This window comes from Papio anubis, chromosome 2 (genome assembly GCF_008728515.1).
Source record: "Papio anubis isolate 15944 chromosome 2, Panubis1.0, whole genome shotgun sequence".
Classification (NCBI taxonomy): domain Eukaryota; kingdom Metazoa; phylum Chordata; class Mammalia; order Primates; family Cercopithecidae; genus Papio; species Papio anubis.
This window is the reverse complement of record NC_044977.1, coordinates 103,578,522-103,598,984: the sequence shown is the minus strand read 5'-3', so window position 1 is coordinate 103,598,984 and position 20,463 is coordinate 103,578,522. Positions and strand designations below refer to the sequence as shown.

Here is a 20,463-nt window from a genome sequence, read left to right as displayed (position 1 = left end):
GACCTTTAGGTTCACACAGGCCAAACACTCCTACTTTGCAAACGATTAGTTAATGTTTTACTTCAAGACTGCATTATTTCAGCAACTGATCACAACATGCAGTACAGGCAATACTGGCCTACCAGCCACTTCTGAATCTGTCCCCATTTCCGATCAAAGGAATGATGAGAGTGCTAGAAATGCAAAAGTTTCATAAACCAAATCGTTTCTAACATATTGCATTCTCCAAAAACCTTAATGATACACATTTTCCCTAAAGAGCAATGATAGCTGACTCAAAGTTACACATTCGAAATACAGAAAATTAGTAAGCTAAATATGTTCAATAATAAGAGACGGATGGTTCCCTGTAGTTAAGAGAATTGTAAATAGAAGTTACATTTAATAACTGTCTCATTCACTTATTTATTTATTTGTTTTTTTGGAGACAGGATCTCACTTAGTCGCCCAGGCTGGAGTGCAGTGGTGCCATCATAGCTCACTGTAACTTCAAACTCCCAGGCTCAAGTGATCCTCCACCTCAGCTCATTCACTTATTATTACATTTAGTATAATTTTAGGAGTAAAAAGACAACAGATTGCAGCACTTCCATTTCAAGTCGAGAACTGCATTCCATATTTGAAACTATACATGAGGTTAAAAGAAAATTAGCAACATGTCAATTTTAGTGTTTTTCTTGAGCTGTGACAACATAAAATATTTACATTGCTTTTTAACCTGCTCACAGAAAATTCACCACCAAAATCAAAAGAAAGTGTTTAATACTGTCCCACAGGCTTTTGCCCCTTCATACTACTACAACATCAAAAATATTTATTATGGGACTTTTCAGGACCAAGTCAATGCCAGAAAAGTAAAAGTATATTTACTTCATTTTAATCAACCTAATTTCCATATGCCTATTCCTAAAATTTTTTTCTTGTTTTCCTTTCCTATAAAAGCATATTGGAAATTTGTAAATTACAGAAAAGTATAGAAAGAAAGTAAAACCAACAATAATTCCACCATAGACAAACCACAGTATTGATAATCACTTCTTTCTAGTAGTTTTTGATGCTATATATGGATACTGGATTTTGTAACATAAAATTGGGGTTCTACAAATTGTATTGTTTTGGTTTGCTTTTATCTCATATTCTTACATATTTTCCTCTATTATTAAATATGCTTTAAAATTGTAAGTCTGAATGACTTTACAAGGTTTTACCATATAGATACCATAATATAATTAATCCAAATTTTAGCACAATTAGAGCTATACTACACTTTATCATTGCTAAAGCTACCTTAGCTAATATAAGTAAAGCACTCATAATACTAATAACTTATAACAATGTACACGATAATAGCTTTATATGTGTTTGCTGTCACTACTTAAAACAAATATCACATTTAATTTGCTGGCACAGAATGGCTTGATAAAATACATACATCAGTTTATACTATTCTCAGTGTTTCAAAGGAAACCAGATTCACATCAGAATAAACTAGCCAAGCACTGATTTTCAGGGAAACAAACATGAAATTAGGGTTATTCCCTCAAATTACCTCTTTTTGTTGCCGTTCCAGTTCTCTCATGCGTATATCTCTTGCTTCTGCCCGGGCAGCCCGTTTTGCTGCCAGCCTTGCCTCTGCCTGAAAAGTAATATAAAACTCAGCTTTATACAACACAAACAAAAACAACCTGTACACCAGATTTGAAAATAAAGAAAAAATGGGACATTACTGTGCAAAAGGGGTGGGGAGGACAAGATATTATCTATCAGCAAGTTTGATTGATTGCTTTAATCAACTCTTATAAACTCATTTTTTTCTCTAGTTCCTAAGTCTCTCCTCAAATCCGGGCCTTTACCTTTAACTTCTTGTTTGATTACACACTCAACACACTTTCACACAGTTTGTCATATGCCTCTCCAAACTTACTCTTTTTCCAGCATTTTTCCCCCATTGATTCAATCATATAAACTAGAAACTTCAGAGCCAACCTCTCTTTCACTTTGGACACTGCCAATAATCAGTCTCCAAGTACCGACAATTCTCCACCACTGAGTCTCTATCAAACCCATCTAAGCTTTCTTTATTCTCACTGTTCCCGCTCATTTCAGGAACTCTTCATCTCCCCATTCCCCAACTCTCTGTTTTAAAATTGAGACAGAATTCACATATCATCAAATTCACTATTTAAATGTATACAATTCCAATGCAGTGGCTCATGCCTGTAATCCCAGCACTTTGGGAGGCCAAGGCAGGAGGATCACAAGAGGCAAAGAGTTTGAGACCAGCTTAGGCAACACGATGAAACCTGTCTCCACTAAAAATAAAAAAAATAGCCAGGCGTGGTGGCGCACACTTGTAACCCTAGCTACTCGGGTGGCTGAGACAGGAAAATTACTTGAACCTGGAAGGTGGAGGCTGCAGAGAGCTGAGATCACGCTACTGCACTGCAGCCTGGATGACAGAGTGAGGCCCTGTCTCAAAAATAAATAAATAAATGTATACAATTCTGTGGTTTTTAGTATACTCACAAGGATGTGCAATCATCATGACTAATTCCAGAACATTCTCATACCCCAAAATGAAACCTGGTACCCATTAGTAGGCACTCCCCATTAACCCTTCCTCCCAGCTCCTGGCAACCACTAATCTACTTTCTGTATCTATGCATTCACTTATTCTGGACATTTCATATAAATGGAATCATACCATAGGAATTCTTCATCTCTTGTTTGCACTACTGCAATTACCTCCAAATCCATCTACCTACTTCCAGAATCTGCCTTATAATTTATCTTCTGTATGGTTATATGATGGACAAATCAGCCTTTCAAAACGTATTATTTCTGATCACGTCATTCCACTGCACAAAATCCTCCACCAGCTCCTTATTACTTATGGTTAAAGCAAAAACTCCACAGAATAGCACAAAGGGAAGAACAGAAAGAAGAAAGGCAAAAATGAAATAAGGCTCCTCACAGTCAGGTCCCCACCTTATTTCCAAGTCCAGTAGTCCCCCCCTTATCTGTGGTTTCAGTTACCCATGGTTAACCAAGGTGCAAAAATATTAAGTGGAAAATTCCAGAAATAAACAATTCATAAGTTTTAGACTGTACGCCATTCGGAGTAGTATGATAAAAGCTTTCAGGACGTCAATCATCCCTTTGTTGAGCATATCCATCCTGTCTATGCTACCCACTTGTTAGCTGTCTCAGTTATCAAATCACAGTGATTGTGTTCGAGTAATCCTCATTTTATTTAATAATGGTCCTGAAGAGCAAGAGTGATTCTGACAATTCAGGTATGCCAAAGAGAAGCCATAAAGTGCTTCCTTTAAGTGAAAAGGTGAACATTCTAACCTTAATAGAAAAAAGAATCATCTACTGAGGTTGCTAAGATCTATGGTAAGAACAAATCTTCTATCCATGAAATCGTGAAGAAGGAAAAAGAAATTTGCGCTAGATTTGCTGCCGCACCTCAAACTGCAAAAGTTACAGCCACAGTTCATGATAGTTAAGATGGAAAAGGCATTACATTTGTAGGTGGAAAACATAAACAGAAACGTGTTCCGATTGATAGCAATCAACTTTGCTACTATCCACAGCTTCAGGTATCTGCTAGAGGGCTTGGAATGTATCTCCCACGGATGGGGGTGGTGGAGACTACTCTACTTGCTCCACGTGTACTGGATGTATCCCATCTCTCTCCATTCCTGGACTCTATTGTGTTCTGTTATGCCTCTCTTCACAAACTGTTTGGCAGGAGCTGTTCTCCCTTCTCTTATTCAGTAAAATATTACCTTCTATGAAGATTCCTCCCAGTCCCTCTTTCATAAAGTAAGGCTCTATACCCATGTCTCTGTTGTGGCTTTATTATGTTGTATTAAAATTCCATGCTTCTCTCACCCCACAACTTTTACGCCTTAATGTCTGCTAAAAAAACAAATGAATTGCAGGGCATAGGTCACAGTATCAAGGAAATGAGATAAGGAAGTAGCTTAATGTGCCACGTGAAACTTAGAAATCTACTGTCTGGTTTCTATATGGTAGTGGAATGGTTTCCTCTGTCCTTGGTCACATCTTAATTCTGATTCAGACTATTCCCTTGGATAACAGTTGTTGTCTTCCCATTTTGTTATATTTGTGCCCAAGTCTCATAAGAATAAACTCAGCCACTGTTTAAAAGGATCTACTACATGTAAGCAATTATGCTAGGTGCTGAAAATACAGAGTAAGATATGCTCTGCCCTAAAGCAACTCACAAAGTTGAAGGATACAGAAACACAATGCTTATGGGAAGGAAGCATGTAGGAGGGAGAAATTAGTTTCACCTGGCAAAGTCATAGCAGGCTTCTAAGAAGCAGAGAGAGTTAAATAGTTAACTGCTACTCAACTATTCCAATTTTGGCAATTTCCCAGTCTGTGTAACCGGTCTTTCAATAGAAAAACCCCTGCAAAGTAAATTGTAATCTACCAGCCGTAAGCTGTAACCACTAACAATATAGACAATTAGTTTTCTCCCATGAATTTTACACTGGCCTCCATCTTTTCAAAACCTATGCTCTGCTTCAAGTTATCTGCCTTCTTCTCCCCTCTATCAGTAGGCACTACTTTCTGATTAGAGTTTCTTTTTTTTTTTTTTAAATAAGAAAACACTTCAAGGCTTTTATGCTTCAGTAGATAGCAAATATATTTTAAAATCACAAAGCATCAAAACTTTCAAACCTTTTTAAGAAAGCCCTATCAGTGTGCAGGAATTTTCATTTACATGTATATTAGCTTTGTACCCGAAGCTTCCTTTAGAAATTTAATTCAAGAATGCCAATTTTATCCTTCTAAGATTTGTCTGTGGCCAATTCTGTACAATCTATACTAAAATGAGACTTCCTTCACAAAACCCAACTTAGAGATAATTAAAATATATTCTTTAATAAGACATTTTTAACTACAAAAAGGAAAGGAACAGAAAGAACATGGGCTTCAGAGACACACAAACACCCTTCCCTTTGTTACTTAGCCAACTCAGTGTTACCTCCCTTGGAGACTGTGTTGAAGAGAGGCCACTAAAACTACATGCTTTAAAAGAAATAAACGGGATTTAAAACTACTTTATCTGGTTCTTTCTATACTTGTTACTAGACGCTTGAAGGAACATGGATTAGCAGGAGTAGCAAGGAGCCAACACTGATTCCAACCTACTAGACAAAATATTATGATATATTTTAAAATTATTTTTGAATAGACAATTATGGGTACATAAAACACACTTCTAGGTAGTTAACACCAGCATTTTCACCTCAGAATACAATCACATGAAAGAGCTGCTACAGAATCATTTTAATATACACCTCATACATACAAAACAAATGGGATACAACAATAAAGGACAACCAAGATTTAACTAAATTCACAGTAAAGGCTGGGCGTGGTGGCTCACCCCTGTAATCCCAGCACTTTGGGGGGCCAAGGCGGGCGGATCAGTGGAGGCCAGGAGTTCAAGACCAGCCTGGTCAACATGGCGAAACCCTATCTCTACTAAAAACGGAAAAAATTAGCTGGGCGTGGTGGTGCACACCTGTAATCCCAGCTACTCGGGAGGCTGAGGCACAAGAATCACTTGAACCCGGGAGGCAGAGGTTACAGTGAGCCGAGATCGCACTACTGCACTCCAGCCTGGGCAACAAAGTGAAACTCTGTCTCAACAAACAAACAAACAAACAAAACAAAATAAAGTTGGCTAAAACACAGAATTACCATTTGATCCAATAATTCCACTTATGGATATATATACAAAAGAACTGGAAAGCAGAGACAACATATATTTATATACCAGTGTTCATAGCAGCATTATTCACAATAGTCAAAATGTAGAAACAACCCAAATATCTATCAATAGATGAATGGATAGACAAATTATGGCATATACATACTTTGGATTATTCAGCCTTAAAAAGAAAATTTTGATACATGCTACATGGATGAATCTTGAAGACATTATACTAAATGAAATAAGACAGACACAAAGGGACAAATATTGCATACTTCCACTTAATGAGAAACCTAAAGTAGTCATATTCATACAGACAGAAAGCAGAATAGTGGTTGCCACGGACTGAGCGTAGGGGGAAATGGGACTTACTATTTAATGAGTACAGAGTTCCAGTACTGGATGATGACAGAGTTCTTAAGGATAGTGGTGATGGTTGCATGACAATGCAAATGAATGTAATGCCACTAAACTATATACTTCAATATAGTTACCATGATAAATTTCATGTTACATATATTTTACCAAAATAGGTTGGCTAATTTAAAAGTCAGAATAAGATATAAATTAGAAGTATTCAGAAGCCTAAATTATTTAAATACTTTTAGAGTCTTTAGGCTGATATGACCCCAACTGTTATAATAAAGTTAATATAGAAATTCAGAAACTGAAAATTCAGGTTCAGAAGTTACCTGAAGTCAGGTAGGTCATAGGACCAGGTTTCTAAAAGTGATTCTGATTATTACGCTTCCAAATACGAGGCATATTAAGATTGATTATAAAGGATATATCCTATTGCGTATTTATAGAAATTTATTCTTCCTATAGTAAAAATGATAACACAAAAAAACATATTTAGATACAATTACATTCATTTCTCACTACATGCTTGAGTCAAATGGAAACATAAAATGACAGCGAAAATTGAGGCCGGGCATGGTGGCTCACGCCTGTAATCCCAGCACTTTGGGAGGCCATGGCGAGCGGATCACAAGGTCAGGAGTTCAAGACCAGCCTGGCCAATACGGTGAAACCCCATCTCTACTAAAAATACAAAAATTAGCTAGGCATGGTGGTGCATGCCTGTAGTCCCAGCTACTCGGGAGGCTGAGGCAGAAGAATCACTTGAACCTGGGAGACAAAGGTTGCAGTGAGCCGAGATGGCACCACTGCATTCCAGCCTGGGCAGCAGAGCAAGACTCCGTTTAAAAAAAAAAAAAAAAAAAAGTGAAAATCATGGGCTTTGATCACTCCCAGAACAAATGCATTAGGTTGTATTTAAACTCACAGAACTTTTAAATTTGTAGAATATTCACTTTATCACTCAATGAATAATTAGGAATCATATAAAGGGCACTAAGAAAGAACTTCTCGGCCTGACGGTGGCCTGTCCCAGTTCGAGCCAGTACCTCACTGCAGCTCACAAGAATTTGTGGATTTGGGGGTGGAACCCCATCAGGAAGAGCACAAAAAACTGCTCTTCAGTCATTGCAGAGCTACAGCTACAGTTAGCCAGACACGAAGTTGTCGTGAGAGTCCTCTCCACAATACCAACAGCTTGTGTCTGGCAGAGCCGGTGTGAGACGAGACAATGCTGACCCACCTCCGGCGTAACCAAGAGTTTTGTCCAGATCTTTAAGCACATACCAAGAGTGAGGAGCCAGAAGACAAGCACATACCATGCCACTAAGACAGATTAATAAGGAACTTAGTGCTTTGGCCCATGATCCTCCAGCACAATGTTCTGCAGGTTCAGTTGGGGATGATACTGCAGATACTTGCCAATGAAGCCATTGGCAAGCCACAATTATGGGACCTAATGACAGCCCATATCAAAGCAGTGTATTCTTTTTGACAATTCATTTTCCTACAGACTACCCCTTCAAACCACCTAAGGTTGCATGTACAACAAGGATTTATTATCCAAATATTAACAGCAATGGCAGCATTTGTCTTGATATTCTAAGATCACAGTGGTTGCCTGCTTTAAAATTATTTCTAAAGTTATTTTATCTATTTGTTCACTGCTATGTGATCCAAATCCAGATGACCCCCTAGTGCCAGAGAGTGCATGGATCCATAAAATGGACAGACATAAAAGTACAATAGAGTATCTCAGGAATGGACTCAGAAGAATGCCATATGATGCTACCTTAAAGTCAGAATAATCTGCATTATAACTGGAATAAACTTTAAATTACTGTTTTTAAAAAAAAGGCTCTGTGCGCGGTGGCTCAAACCTGTAATCCCAGCACTTTGGGATTACACTTGAGGCCTAGGCGGGTTGATCACTAGGTCAGGAGTTCAAGACCAGCCTGGACAACATGGTGAAACCCCGTCTCTACTAAAAATACACAAATTAGCTGGGCATGGTGGTATGAGCCTGTAATCCCAGCTACTTGCGAGGCTGAGGCAGGAGAATCACTTGACCCAGGAGTGGAGGCTGCAGTGAGCCAAGATTATGCCACTGCACTCCAGCCTGGACAGAGCAAGACTCAGTCTAAAAAAAAAAAAAAACAACAGAACTTCCAGGAAAAGAGAACTAAACATGTACTATGGTTTATGTATTTCTACATTAGATACTTCCTCTACCAGCAGAATTTTGTATTATGTTCTTTTGGAATTTGAGAAAAGTAGATGAGATACAATAAAAACACAAATAATTTTAAAATGAGCAAAGGATTTAAATAGACATTTCTCCAAAGAAGATGTAAAAATGACCAATAAGTACATAAAAAGATGCTCAACATCATTAGTCATTAAAGAAACGTAAATTAAAACCATATTGAGATACTCGATATCCACTAGGATGGCTATAACAAAAAATGTTTTTCAACTAAAAATAACCAAAATTGGCAAGCATGTGGAGAAATCAGAATGCTCATATAGGAGAAATCAGAATGCTCATATATTACAGGGGTAAATGTAAAATGGCACAATTGCTTTGTAAATTGCTGAGGCAGTTCCTCAAAAGTTAAATACAGTGATACCATCCATCCACCTCTAAATATGTACCTAAGAGAAATGGGAACATATATCCACACAAAAACCTGTAAATGAATGTTCATAGCAGCATTATTCATAATAGTCGAAAAGTAGAAATAACCCAAATATCCATCAACTGATGAAGGAACAAACAAGCGAGATTATCCATACAATGGAATATTATTCAGCCTTAAAAAGAAATGGAGCACTGAAACAGGGTACAACATGAATGAACCTTGAAAACATTTTGCGAAGACAAAGAAGCCAGACACAAAAGGTCACATATTGCATGATTCTTTGTGTATGAAATGTCCAGAATAGGCAAAAACATAAAGACAGAAAGTAGATTACTGGTTGCCAGGGGTTGGGGAAGGGGAAGATGAGGAGTGACTGCTAAGTGGTATGAGGTTTCTTTTTGCGCTGATGAAATATTATGTAATTAGGTAGGTGATAGTTGCGCATCTTTGTAAATATATTTTAAAAAACAATATTTTTAAATGGTGAATGGTTTTGATGGCATGTGAATTATATCTCAATTTAAATTTTTTAAATAGATGAGACTGAATGCATCAAAAATGCCTCAGCTAAATAAATACTAAAATACATAAAATTCTAATATATAAAATTTAATATATAAAATGGGATAAAGGGGAGTTTATAACCTATTAATAACAAGTTTGGAAAATGCTAAGTTAAACTTTTTTAAAAATCACAGTCCTTAATAATATGCTTTATGAATTTCAAAGAAGAGGATAGAATATATAGTATTTCTCAGACTTGACCACATTACTAAATAAACCCTAAATGATACTTCAAGGGTCATGCTCCAAGAAACACAGTTTGGGAAATAATGATTAAATAATACATCAGGATCCAATTACAACTGTACTAAATCTTACCTTTGCTCTTGATATTTATAAAATTAAACTAAATTATCTGAATAACCACCTCACAAAAGAAAACCCAAACTATCCAGATAATATATCTACCATGGTTTGACCACTTACTTAGCAAGGATAAATCCTTATTTTCTTTCTTTTTTTGCGGGGTTGGGGGTGGGGGGCAGGGACAGGCTCTCACTCTGGCACCCAAGCTAGAGTGCAGTGGCGTGATCTCGGCTCACTGCAGCCTTGACCTCCCAGGCTCAAGTGATCTTCCCATCTCAGCCTCCTGAGTAGCTGAGGCTATAGGCATGCACCACAACACCCAAACAATTTTTGGTTTTGTTTTTGTAGAGACAAGGTTTCACCGTGTTGCCCAGGCTGGTCTTGAACTCCTGGACTCAAGCAATCTGCCTGCCTCGGCCTCCCAAAGTGGTGGGACTACAGGTGTGAGTCACCATACCTGGCCTTATTTTCTTTTATTCCACAAAATAACCCCTTGAAGTACAGAAGGGTTAAGTAACTTGCCTTCCCCCAACAAGCAAATATTGGAGCTAAGATCTACATCCTAAGAATCTTACTTCAGTTCACACTCTTAACCGCATTGCCTCCAACTTACGTATTTATAGTCCAAGTATAATTGCATATCCTTAGACAAATCATAAAAGCTTACTTTGGATAATTATCCTAGGATTTCCAACTTAGCACAGATTATCTCTTTTCTATGAAATAATACTATTCTAGTTCTCTGAATAGAGAACTAGATATGTAGACAATCTTCTCCTTTTACTATACACGGTATCTACTAACCAAATGTAGATATCTCCTTTTACTGTACACAGCCTTTACTCTCATTTTTTACTCCACAGTTTCAACTACCAGCCAATGAGAATGACTCAAATCTAGCATCTCAAGCTCTGACTTCTCTACCAAAATAAAAACTTACATTTCTAACATCTGTCTTGTCAGCACCAAAACCAGAGTGAATAAAATCAATCTCATCTTCCCCCAGCCAACGGGCTTTGCTTCCTTATTTTCCAGTCTCCAGAAATGGAACCTTGCCACTCTTGTTCAAACCCAAGGTCTGAGGACCTCCTATTTCCTTAACAAATCTTCCTTTACAACATCCCTTGAATCCATCCTCTCCATCTACTCCAACAGACTCCCTCCACTTATAAACAGGCTCCTAGTACTTTCACTTACAATACATCAAGTTTTCTAATTCTAACAAGTTTCTCCATCTCAACTCTATCCCCATCCTTACTATTCCGTTGTGGAATTAATTTACCTGAAACAAGGAACAAGTGAGGTAAAAATGTCTCAAAGTAAAATGTGATTAGTTATATTCTGTGATGCCCAATACCCAAAGCACTCTTAAACTTTCTGACATTTAAATGTGGATTTTGTTACTGCTTCAGTTAAATAAACAGAGGGGAACAGGCTAAAATTAATTTGTTGTGGCTCATGGTGGCATTCCAAATCAGAGACTCCTGTGAGGCCAATCAATCATATTCTAAATTTTCCATCCATCCAATGGGTCTACAAGTAGGAGGAATCTACTCAATGGGCTAGGCAGTGCTGTTTCCCTAAAATATAATCCATAAATTGAATTTCACTTGAGACTACTATCTGGGAGGAGGAGAAGGGTATGTATATTTAAGTACTGTATCTAATGAACCACAAATAAGTGTATTTCTTCAGGATGTATGTACTCTAAGTAGTAGTTCCCCCCTATCCAAGGGAGGTAAGTTCCAGGCCCCCACATAGATGCCTGAAACTGCAAATGGTACCAAACCCTACCCCACTGACATCAATCAGAACATGTTTCTGTTCATGTCTTCCACTCAGAAATCTAGTCTTTTCCATCATAATATACTTATCACACACACTGGCTATAACTTCTGCGGTTTGAGATGTAGTAGGAAAACTAGCACAGATTTTTCTTTTCTTTCTTCACTATTTCATGAATAGAAGATGCGTTCTTACCATAGACCTTAGCAACCTCAGCACACAATTTTTTTTCCTTACTAAGTTGAGAACTTCCATCTTTTCACTTAAAGGAAGAATTTTATGGCTTCTCTTTGGCATATCCAAATTGCCAGAATCACTCTTCCTCTTTGGGGTCATTATTAAATAAACTAAAGGTTACTCAAACACAAACAATGTGATACCATGACAGTCAAACTGATAACAGAGCCGGCTCCCGTGAGACTATCTAGCAGGTAGCGTACGCTGTGTACATACACTAGACAAAGGGATGATTCATGTCCTGTACAGGATGATGCGAGATTTCATCATGCTACTCAGAACAGCACACAATTTAAACAAAAATAAACAAACTATTTCTGAAATTTTCTATTTAATATTTTCAAACTATGGTCAAACGTAAGTAACTGAAGCCTCAGAAAGCAAAATCACAAGAAGAAGAGACTACTGCACAATGAACCATACAAGGTTTTTAAAAACAAAATGGGTACCAATCAATGTGTAGCCTATTTAAAAAACAACAACAAAAACAGGAAGGTATTTCCAAGATATATAATGTAAATGATCTGATTTATCAATGGAAAAAGTTTCTCTGCAAGACCTTATCAGTTCAGCACTTCTTTCATTATTCCAGTTCTGATACTTTTAGTATTTCCCCTCCTGTGCCAATGTTTTCATGACAGAAGGCATTTTAAGGTCTGAAGAAGGCATTCCCTCCACACCCTCCAAAGCCACTAACAGACTTCCCAGTCTTCCCTTCTTTCTTACTTTCCCTGTGGTTCTACTGGAAGAGCTGTCTCTTCTGTTGTTGAAAGTCAAACCCTCCCAAGCCCCATCACACACACTCACACCCATACACGCCCTCCATTTTATAATGTCCTTCCCTGGACTTTGTCCCAATCATCTGATCTCTCTTCTGGGTCTTTGCTCTCTACTTCTATTGGTTCACTCTCTTCATCATAACTAGGTTCAAAGTCTTTCTGATCCTTAAAAGGCAAGCAAAAAATCTCACCCTGGTCCAATTCTACCCTATCTTCTCTTTACAGCTAAGCTTTCTCACACCTCCCTTCTCACTTCTCACTCTCTTCAAATGACTGCAATCTGGCTTCTGCTCACATCGCCTTATTGAAATTGCTCATCACAAAAGTCACTAATGACCTCTAACTACCAAACCCAATAGAATTTTTCTATTCTTATCTCATCTGTCTTTTCTGGACTTCTGCTATCACTAAACACACATTCTTTCTTAAAACTCTCATCTCAGCTTTCTCCAATACTAGTGTCTCCTGGTTTTCCTCTTTATTCTCTCCTCTCTCTCCTTCAGAATCCTTCATAAGCTAGCATCCTAAATGTTAATATAACCAAAGCTTTCAAGCTTCAGCTCTTGCTCATTTCATTCTATATTCTCTTCTGGGTCATACTGTTAGTCTGTAAATCTCTATGCCCAAGCTAGAATTTTCTCCCACAATCCTGATCCAACTGGCTATTAAAAATTGAGGCTGTGTTCACTATGGCAGCACATATACTAAAATTAGAAAGCTACAGAGATTAGTATGGCCTCTGTGCAAGGATGACATACAAATTTGTAAAGCATCTTTATTTATTTATTTTTTTATTCAGGCCGGACACAGTGGATCATGCCTGTAGTCCTGGCACTTTGACAGGTGGGCAGATCACTTGAGCTCAGGAGTTCAAGGCCAGCCTGGGCAACATGTAAAACCCCATCTCTACTAAAAACAAAAATTAGCCAGGCATGGTAGCGCAAGATCTTGCCACAGTGCTCTAACCTGGGCGACAGAGTGACACTCCGTATCCAAAAAAAAAAAATTGAGGCTCTCCCACTAGAACCTCAGACTCAATACAACCCTAATTTAATTTATAATCGTTCCCTTAACCTTCCTCTTCTTTTTTATATTCCCCATCAACTACCCCATTACCCAAAATATGACACAAAGACTCATCATAAGGGTCCTTCCTCTTTTCTATTCTCCCTCCATATTCAGTTGCTAAGTCTCAACTACTTTGCTCCCATCAAGATTCTCTTTACTATTTCTTCCATCCAGACCTTCCTCTGTATTCCCATTGTCACTGTCTTATTTCATGTTCTCATCATCTTTCACTAAGATAACTACAACAGCTTCATGACCAGCCTGGGCAATAAAGCAAAACCCCATCTCTACAAAAAACACAAAAATTAGCTGGGTGTCGTGGTGCATGCCTGTAGTCCCAGAACCCAGGAAGTGGAGGTTGCAGTGAGCTAAGATTGTACCACTGCACTATAGCCTGGGCAATAGAGCGAGACCCTGCTTCAAAAAATAAATCAAAAACTATAACAGCTTCCTAACTGTTTTCTGCCTTCTACCTTCTACCACTCACTCTCCACTGGGTGGCTAAAGCAATTATACTGTTATTCAAATCTGAAAAAGGATTTACCCTTTAATGGCTCCCCACAGCTTTGAAAATCAAAAGTAAATTCCTCAGCACACAAATCCTTTCATGATTGGTCCCTATTTCCTCTCTAACATCACCTCCTCCCATTCCCTAGCCCCTCTCCAGTTATACTGAACTACTTACTATTCTGGCAGTTTTCCACCATAGTGCTACCTGCTTTACACCCCTGTGTCTATAGAGCTCTTAGAAGGCAATATACAAAAACCCATTAAACAAGGTTTATGGTGATACATATTAAAATGTTTTTTTGAAACCAGACAAACATTTATTTCTCATTTGATTTCATTAGTTCAAATGTTTAAAAACTGGAATAAATCCACCTGTCTTTTTTCTGGGCTCTTCCTCCAATGTGTGTTAACCTGGCCAAGTATGGCACATGCTGCTGCTGAATCCTGGTCCTCCAAGACCTAAGAGGCTCACCCCCAGGCAGGGCGCGGAGTCAAAGCAAATAAGAAGGTGGTCACAGGTACAGTCTCAGTAGCATCAGACATTGTTTGGGCTGATTCCTGAGGTATCTCTCCTGTCCCTCAGGACAGCCAGGGTCTGGCACTCTAAGAAGTAGCTGCTGGCTCATGATCATATGACCACTGCAGGAACACCAATCCCAGCAGGTCCCAGCTCCAGCCAGTTTCCTCTGAGTGGCATGTGAGAATGGGCTTCCTGCCTTTCTGTTTGTTTGTTTTTATTTTTATCATCCAGATCTAGTTTCAAAGAGCTCCAAAATGTCCTTGCCACATGTGGACTTGAAAGCAAGAGATGACTTTTCAGAGCCATATTCTTGTTGCATTTGGACAAAACGAATAATGTCTTTCATAGTTTCTTTGTATTTCTCTTCAATAGGTGGCTGACCCAACATTTTTCCTTTTTTTTTTTTTTTTTTTGGAGACAGGGTCTCACTCTGTTGCCCAGGGCATGATCATGGCTCATCACAGCCTCGATCTCCCTGGGCTCAGGTAATCCTCCCACCTCAGCCTCCTGAGTAGCTGGAACTACAGGCACATGTCACCATGCCTGGCTAATGTTTGTATTTTTTGTAGAGACAGGGTTTCACCATATTGCCCCAGCTGGTCTCAACTCCTGGGCTCACACAATCTGCCCACCACCTTGGCCTCCCAAAGTGCTAGGATTACAAGTGTGAGCCACCACCCTCAGCCAACCCAACATCTTTGCCCTATACAATGAAAATACAAAATACACCATTCTCCTGCCTCAGCCTCCGGAGTAGCTAGGACCACAGGCGCCCGCCACCTCGCCCGGCTAGTTTTTTGTATTTTTTTTAGTAGAGACGGGGTTTCACCGTGTTAGCCAGGATGGTCTCGATCTCCTGACCTTGTGATCCGCCCGTCTCAGCCTCCCAAAGTGCTGGGATTACAGGCTTGAGCCACCGCGCCCGGCATTACTCAGTCTCAAAAAAAAAAAAAAAAAAAAAAAAAAAAAGAAAATACAAAATACAAAATGAGAATACAAAAAATAAAGCATTACATTGTAAAAAATTAATTGGTCCAAAATATACTTAAATTAAATAAAATATGCATTTCAATAAAAATGTCTACAGTGAAAGACTTTATGCATTCTGGGAAACTTCACGACATCTAGATAGGGCCAACATGCACAGAGGACACTAAGGGCATTTGCATCCAGTCACAATTTGTAGCAGGTTTCTTATTCCAATCTGCAAGTTACACTGAACACATCATGAGCATCACTTCAGCAGAAAACCAATTTTGTCTGGGAAAAGAATAAGAAAGCTCCAGCCTCAATTTTGGGTCCATTACAACTTCTCAAGAATATCACCAACAGCCTAAACAATATGAGTTCAAAAAAGTAAACATGTTAAGATGATATAGTTTAGATGTCTCTTCCAAATATCATGTTGAGATGTAATCCCCAGTTTTGGAGGTAAGGCCTGGTGGGAGGTATTTGGGTCATGGGAGTGGATCCCTCACAGCATGGTGTGTCCACACAACAGTTAAGTTCTCATGAGTTCTGGCTGTCCCCCTTGCGCTCTCATTTCTGCTCTCACCACATGACATGCCTGCTCCTGCTTCACCTTCCACCATAAGTAAAAGCTCCCTGAGGCCTCCCCAGAAGCCAAGTAAATGCCAGTGCCATGCTTGCACAGCCTGCAGAATGATAAGCCAATTAAACCTCTTTTTTTAATAAATTACTCAGTCTTGTCTATTAGCAATGAAAGAACAGCCTAAAACATAAGGTAAGCAGATAATTCTTTAGAAACCCAAATACGTTTTCTTGCTGTCTTTATGTTGAATTCTCCATCTACAATGGGCAGTCATGAGGATGGTCTTCTTCAGGACAACATGGTCACAGGACTGGGACAATGCAGGGGGACTGAGAGGGAGAGTCAGGGGACAGGGGAGAGGAGGCACTGCCTCTTGCTGCTTTTTCACGCTAGAGACAAACTATAACACACAATCCACGGGCCTGCAATCTTCTCCTTTTATCATCTGGCATTAACACTTGATGTAGTCATCTACTTTATTCAAGAAGTCCTCCTTGTCCCACAAATGATGTTCTGCAGCTTCAACATTCAGTGGATCGTCAAAATTCAGAAGATTAGTAAACAAATAATTTAATCTCCAAACAACATCCTTCAATGTTCTCGTGGGAGCCCAGCCAGTGCTGTCAATCGAATGTCCTCAGTAAACTTTAGATGTATTTCCCCCATCTCTGTGATGTTGGGGTACCAGATCCTGGTCAGGCATTTGACTTTGGAAGGCACCATGTTACAAGCATCAGGAAGTCCAGTTTCGAGCTGAAATTTTCCACCCTGGTAGTAACCCTTGTCTGGGGTTACAGTCAGCAGAACGCAATGAAGCTTTTTAGATCAGGAAATACACTTGACATGTACAAGGTAAATAAGCTCAAGCTCTGCAACCTCTTTAACAATCAACTTGTCTCTCACAGAACCCTCTGAGTGGGGCCAGATGCTATGGCTGACATCCCAGACCCTTTGAGACTGTCATCGCACTTCAGTTTGCTTACAGGTGTCAGCATTACTCCTGCCTTTACCCTGGGCACCCCAAGACATGTGAGGCAGGCCTGACACCCAACACCATGCCTGGCCTGGGCAGTGGTGGCAAGACACAGCCCCTCATAGCTACATTGGCTCCAGGTGGCAGGACCAGAAGTCATTAGAACTTTTAAAACATGAACAGGAAGGAGACATTTTTATTTTATCACACTGATTCCTTAATAGGAGGAAGGAGGGCGATAGGCCTGGGGAACGAAACAAAGGACCTTAAACTTGGTTTATATCTCTTTCTCCCTTCCTTTCTTCCTAACATTTTAAAGAAAAGATCTGAAACAACTGTGACAACATGTTAACATTTGATAATGCTGGGTGTTGGACTCATGGATACTTATATTATTGCCAAAATCTTAATGTTTTTCAAAAACAAGCCAGGCATGGTAGTGGTGCCTGTAATCCCAGCTACTCAGGAGGCAAGGTGGGAGAATCACTTGAGCCTAGGAATTCGAGTCTGGCTTGGGCAACCTAGCAAGACCTCATGTCAAAAACAAAACAAAACAAAACAAAATACTACAGTAGTACATGAAAACACACTCAAATGACTTTAAAAGAAGAAAATCCTCTAGCTTTAAAACTTTTGTATCACAGTGTTGATGGTGCTAAAACTGCTATTTTACAGGCGGCAAATTTACAACTCATAATTTGACAGAAATGCACCAAACTGAGCCAACAAGGTCTGGAATTGCCAGCCGCACATACATCCATAATATAAAACCTATGCAAATGGCATGGACAAAAGAGAGATAATGTACAATTTAGGCCTTTAAAGACTATGCTTTAATTTCAAGAAATTTGAAATATAAAATTTGAGAAAGTAAAACATTCAAAGAAAATGACTAACTCAGGTAGCAAAGACTCAGAGTTCACTGTGTTTAATTTTGTTTACTCTTCCATGACACTCATGCCAAAAAAACACTGAAAGACAAATTAAGAGACATAATATTTACTGTGTTGCCATGGTTTCCAAATTAACAAAAATTATTGCTCTATTTCCTAGCAACTTCCCTTTAGTACAAAAATTTTTAATTAAATCTTACAACATGATTATGTTTAACCACTTTAAGTTTTTGGTAGTTGAGGACAAATATTTAAATTTTTCTGAGCATGAACACCAACATGTAGTAAACTATAGAAATTATAACTCATCTTTTTCTGATGTCAAACAACTATATCTTCCATTTACTCTGAGACTTTTTGACAGCAAAAATATTCTTTTGGAATGAGAGACGACTTTATACAACCCAATAAACAGTATATAAAAAGTAAAACTTTGGATCTGCAATGACATATTTAACCAAAAATACTAATTTGGGGACTAACAAAAATACTTGTGATGGGGGAAAAAAAGGTGTTGCTAGTAATGTCTTCAAATTTAGGTTAATGATATTGTGCTATCTGAATATTTTTCTCCAAATCCCTATAAGTCACAGGAATGGCAAAGATTATGACAAGGAAAGTTATACCAATACTTTTCAGTCACACTAAGACAAAACTAAGTTTTAAGGCTCAATAATCCTCTCTTAATTCCAGTAAGAGGAACAAATCAAGGGACAGTGAGATGCTGAGAGTAACACTGGCTATCACAAAAAGTGTACAGGACCAGGCTCTAGAAGTAGGGAAAAAGTACAAGCAAAGTGTAACCCCAATCACATCCCTTACCCTCCTCTTTTGCCTTAGTTCCAGTGTAAAACACTGAGTCTGCACTCAAAGAAAACTGGCTGAGGGCCTGTAATCCCAGCACTTTGGGAAGCCAAGGCAGAAGGATCTTTTGAGCTCAGGAGTTTGAGACCAGCCTGGGCAACACAGCAAGACTCTGTCTCTATTGTTATTATTAATAATAGTAACAAATAAACAAATAGAATTGGCTGAATTCATGCACTAACACCACCTGAAGGAATCCTAAATGACTAAAGCCACAACTTAGATTTGCTCTTTCAAAGAATCTGTCTAATAAAAACAATAGGCACAAAGGAGGATAATTATTTTTTAACCGGGTAGAAATGGACAGAAAAACATTCACTTTTTATAATTTAAAAAAAACTCATATTTCATAATATTCTTTCTTTTTTAAGAGACAGGGTCTTGCTATGTTGCTGAGGCTAGTCTCGAACTCTTGCGCTCAAGCAATCGTCACACCTCAGCCTCCCAAGTAGCTGGGACTAACAGGTATGCACCACTGCACCCGGTCATTTCATAATCTTCTATGAATTTTTGTGTACCACCACTGAAAACATGAGTATTTTAAATAAGAGTAATTCTGCCTCCTGTGGAGTTTCTTTTCAGACAAATCCAATTTACACAGAATAATCCAAACCAAACACATGGGATAATAACACTGAACTGCACACTTTAAAAAAAGAAATCCAGGCTGGGTGCAGTGGCTCACGCCTGTAATTCCAGCACTTTGGGTGGCCAAGGTCGAGGGATCACCTAAGGTCAGGAGTTCAAGAACAGCCTGGCCAACATGGTGAAATCCCATCTCTACCAAAAATACAAAAATTAGCTGGGTGTGGTGGCGCGCACCTGTGATCCCAGCTTTTCGGGAGACTGAGGCAGAAGAATCACTTGAACCTGAGAGGAAGAGGCTGCACTGAGCTGAGATCACACTACTGCACTCTAACCTGGGTGACAGAGCAAGACTCCGCTTCAAAAAAAAAAAAAAAATCCAAATGTTCTAGCAGACACAAATGTGAAACAGCCATGGAGCTTCCTTTCTTACCTCTTACAAGTAAATTTACACGCCATATTTTTTATTTTTAGAGGTGGGGGTCTCACTCTGTTGCCCAAGCAGGAGTGCAGTGGCAGGATCACAGCTCACTGAAGCCTTGAACTCCTGGGCTCAGGCAATCCTCCTACCTCAGCCTGCTGAGTACCTGGGACTACAGGCACATGTCACCACACTCAGTTAAACCAATTATGTTTATGTGTAAATTCTGCTCAACACAAAAATCTCTGGATACTCTTTACTAGACTCCAATTCTTATGATCTTTTCCTGAATGAGCTCAGGAGTTCAAGACCAGCCTGGGCAACATAGCAAGACCCTGTCTCTATTAAAAATAATAATTATTACATAATTATTAATCATAGTAAGAGATTAAATGTACAGACTCTGGAGCCAACCTTCACGAGCTTGAATCCAAGCTCTGCTATTTCTTACCTATGTAACCTTGGGGAAGTCACTTATGACTTCCTCTTCAGGATCCTATCCTCTAATCTAGAAAAGATAATCAGTTTCTACGTCTGACATTCATTCTCTAGATTTAAGAGAACTATGCATAAGAACATCAATTTTCTTTTTTTTTTTTTTTTTTTTTTTGAGACAGAGTCTCGCTCTCGCCCAGGCTGGAGT

The 20,463-nt window shown here is 38.8% G+C and overlaps 1 protein-coding gene, 1 non-coding gene and 2 pseudogenes across 33 annotated transcripts in view; 2 read left to right on the top strand and 2 right to left on the bottom strand.

Moving 5' to 3' along the window:
• Window positions 1-20,463, bottom strand: part of LRRFIP2 (LRR binding FLII interacting protein 2) — a 177,270-nt gene that overhangs the window by 73,764 nt on the left and 83,043 nt on the right. For 18 of the 31 annotated variants that reach the window (XM_009201192.4, XM_017955596.2, XM_017955606.2 and 15 more), the window contains 2 exons: window positions 1,550-1,636; window positions 123-173 (listed from right to left, as the gene is read on the bottom strand). In XM_009201192.4, coding sequence (XP_009199456.1) covers window positions 123-173; window positions 1,550-1,636 — 138 coding nt within the window. The remainder of the gene's footprint in view (window positions 1-122; window positions 174-1,549; window positions 1,637-20,463) is intronic. The other 13 variants (XM_009201208.3, XM_009201209.3, XM_017955601.2 and 10 more) reach the window with 1 other exon arrangement.
• Window positions 7,442-7,907, top strand: LOC103882134 (annotated as a pseudogene).
• LOC116273936 lies at window positions 13,115-13,218 on the top strand. Its single transcript, XR_004182436.1, has one exon. It is a non-coding gene; the product is annotated as a U6 spliceosomal RNA (small nuclear RNA).
• Window positions 15,536-19,545, bottom strand: LOC108584606 (annotated as a pseudogene). The gene has a single exon (XR_001899897.3). The product of XR_001899897.3 is annotated as an NEDD8-conjugating enzyme UBE2F pseudogene (transcript).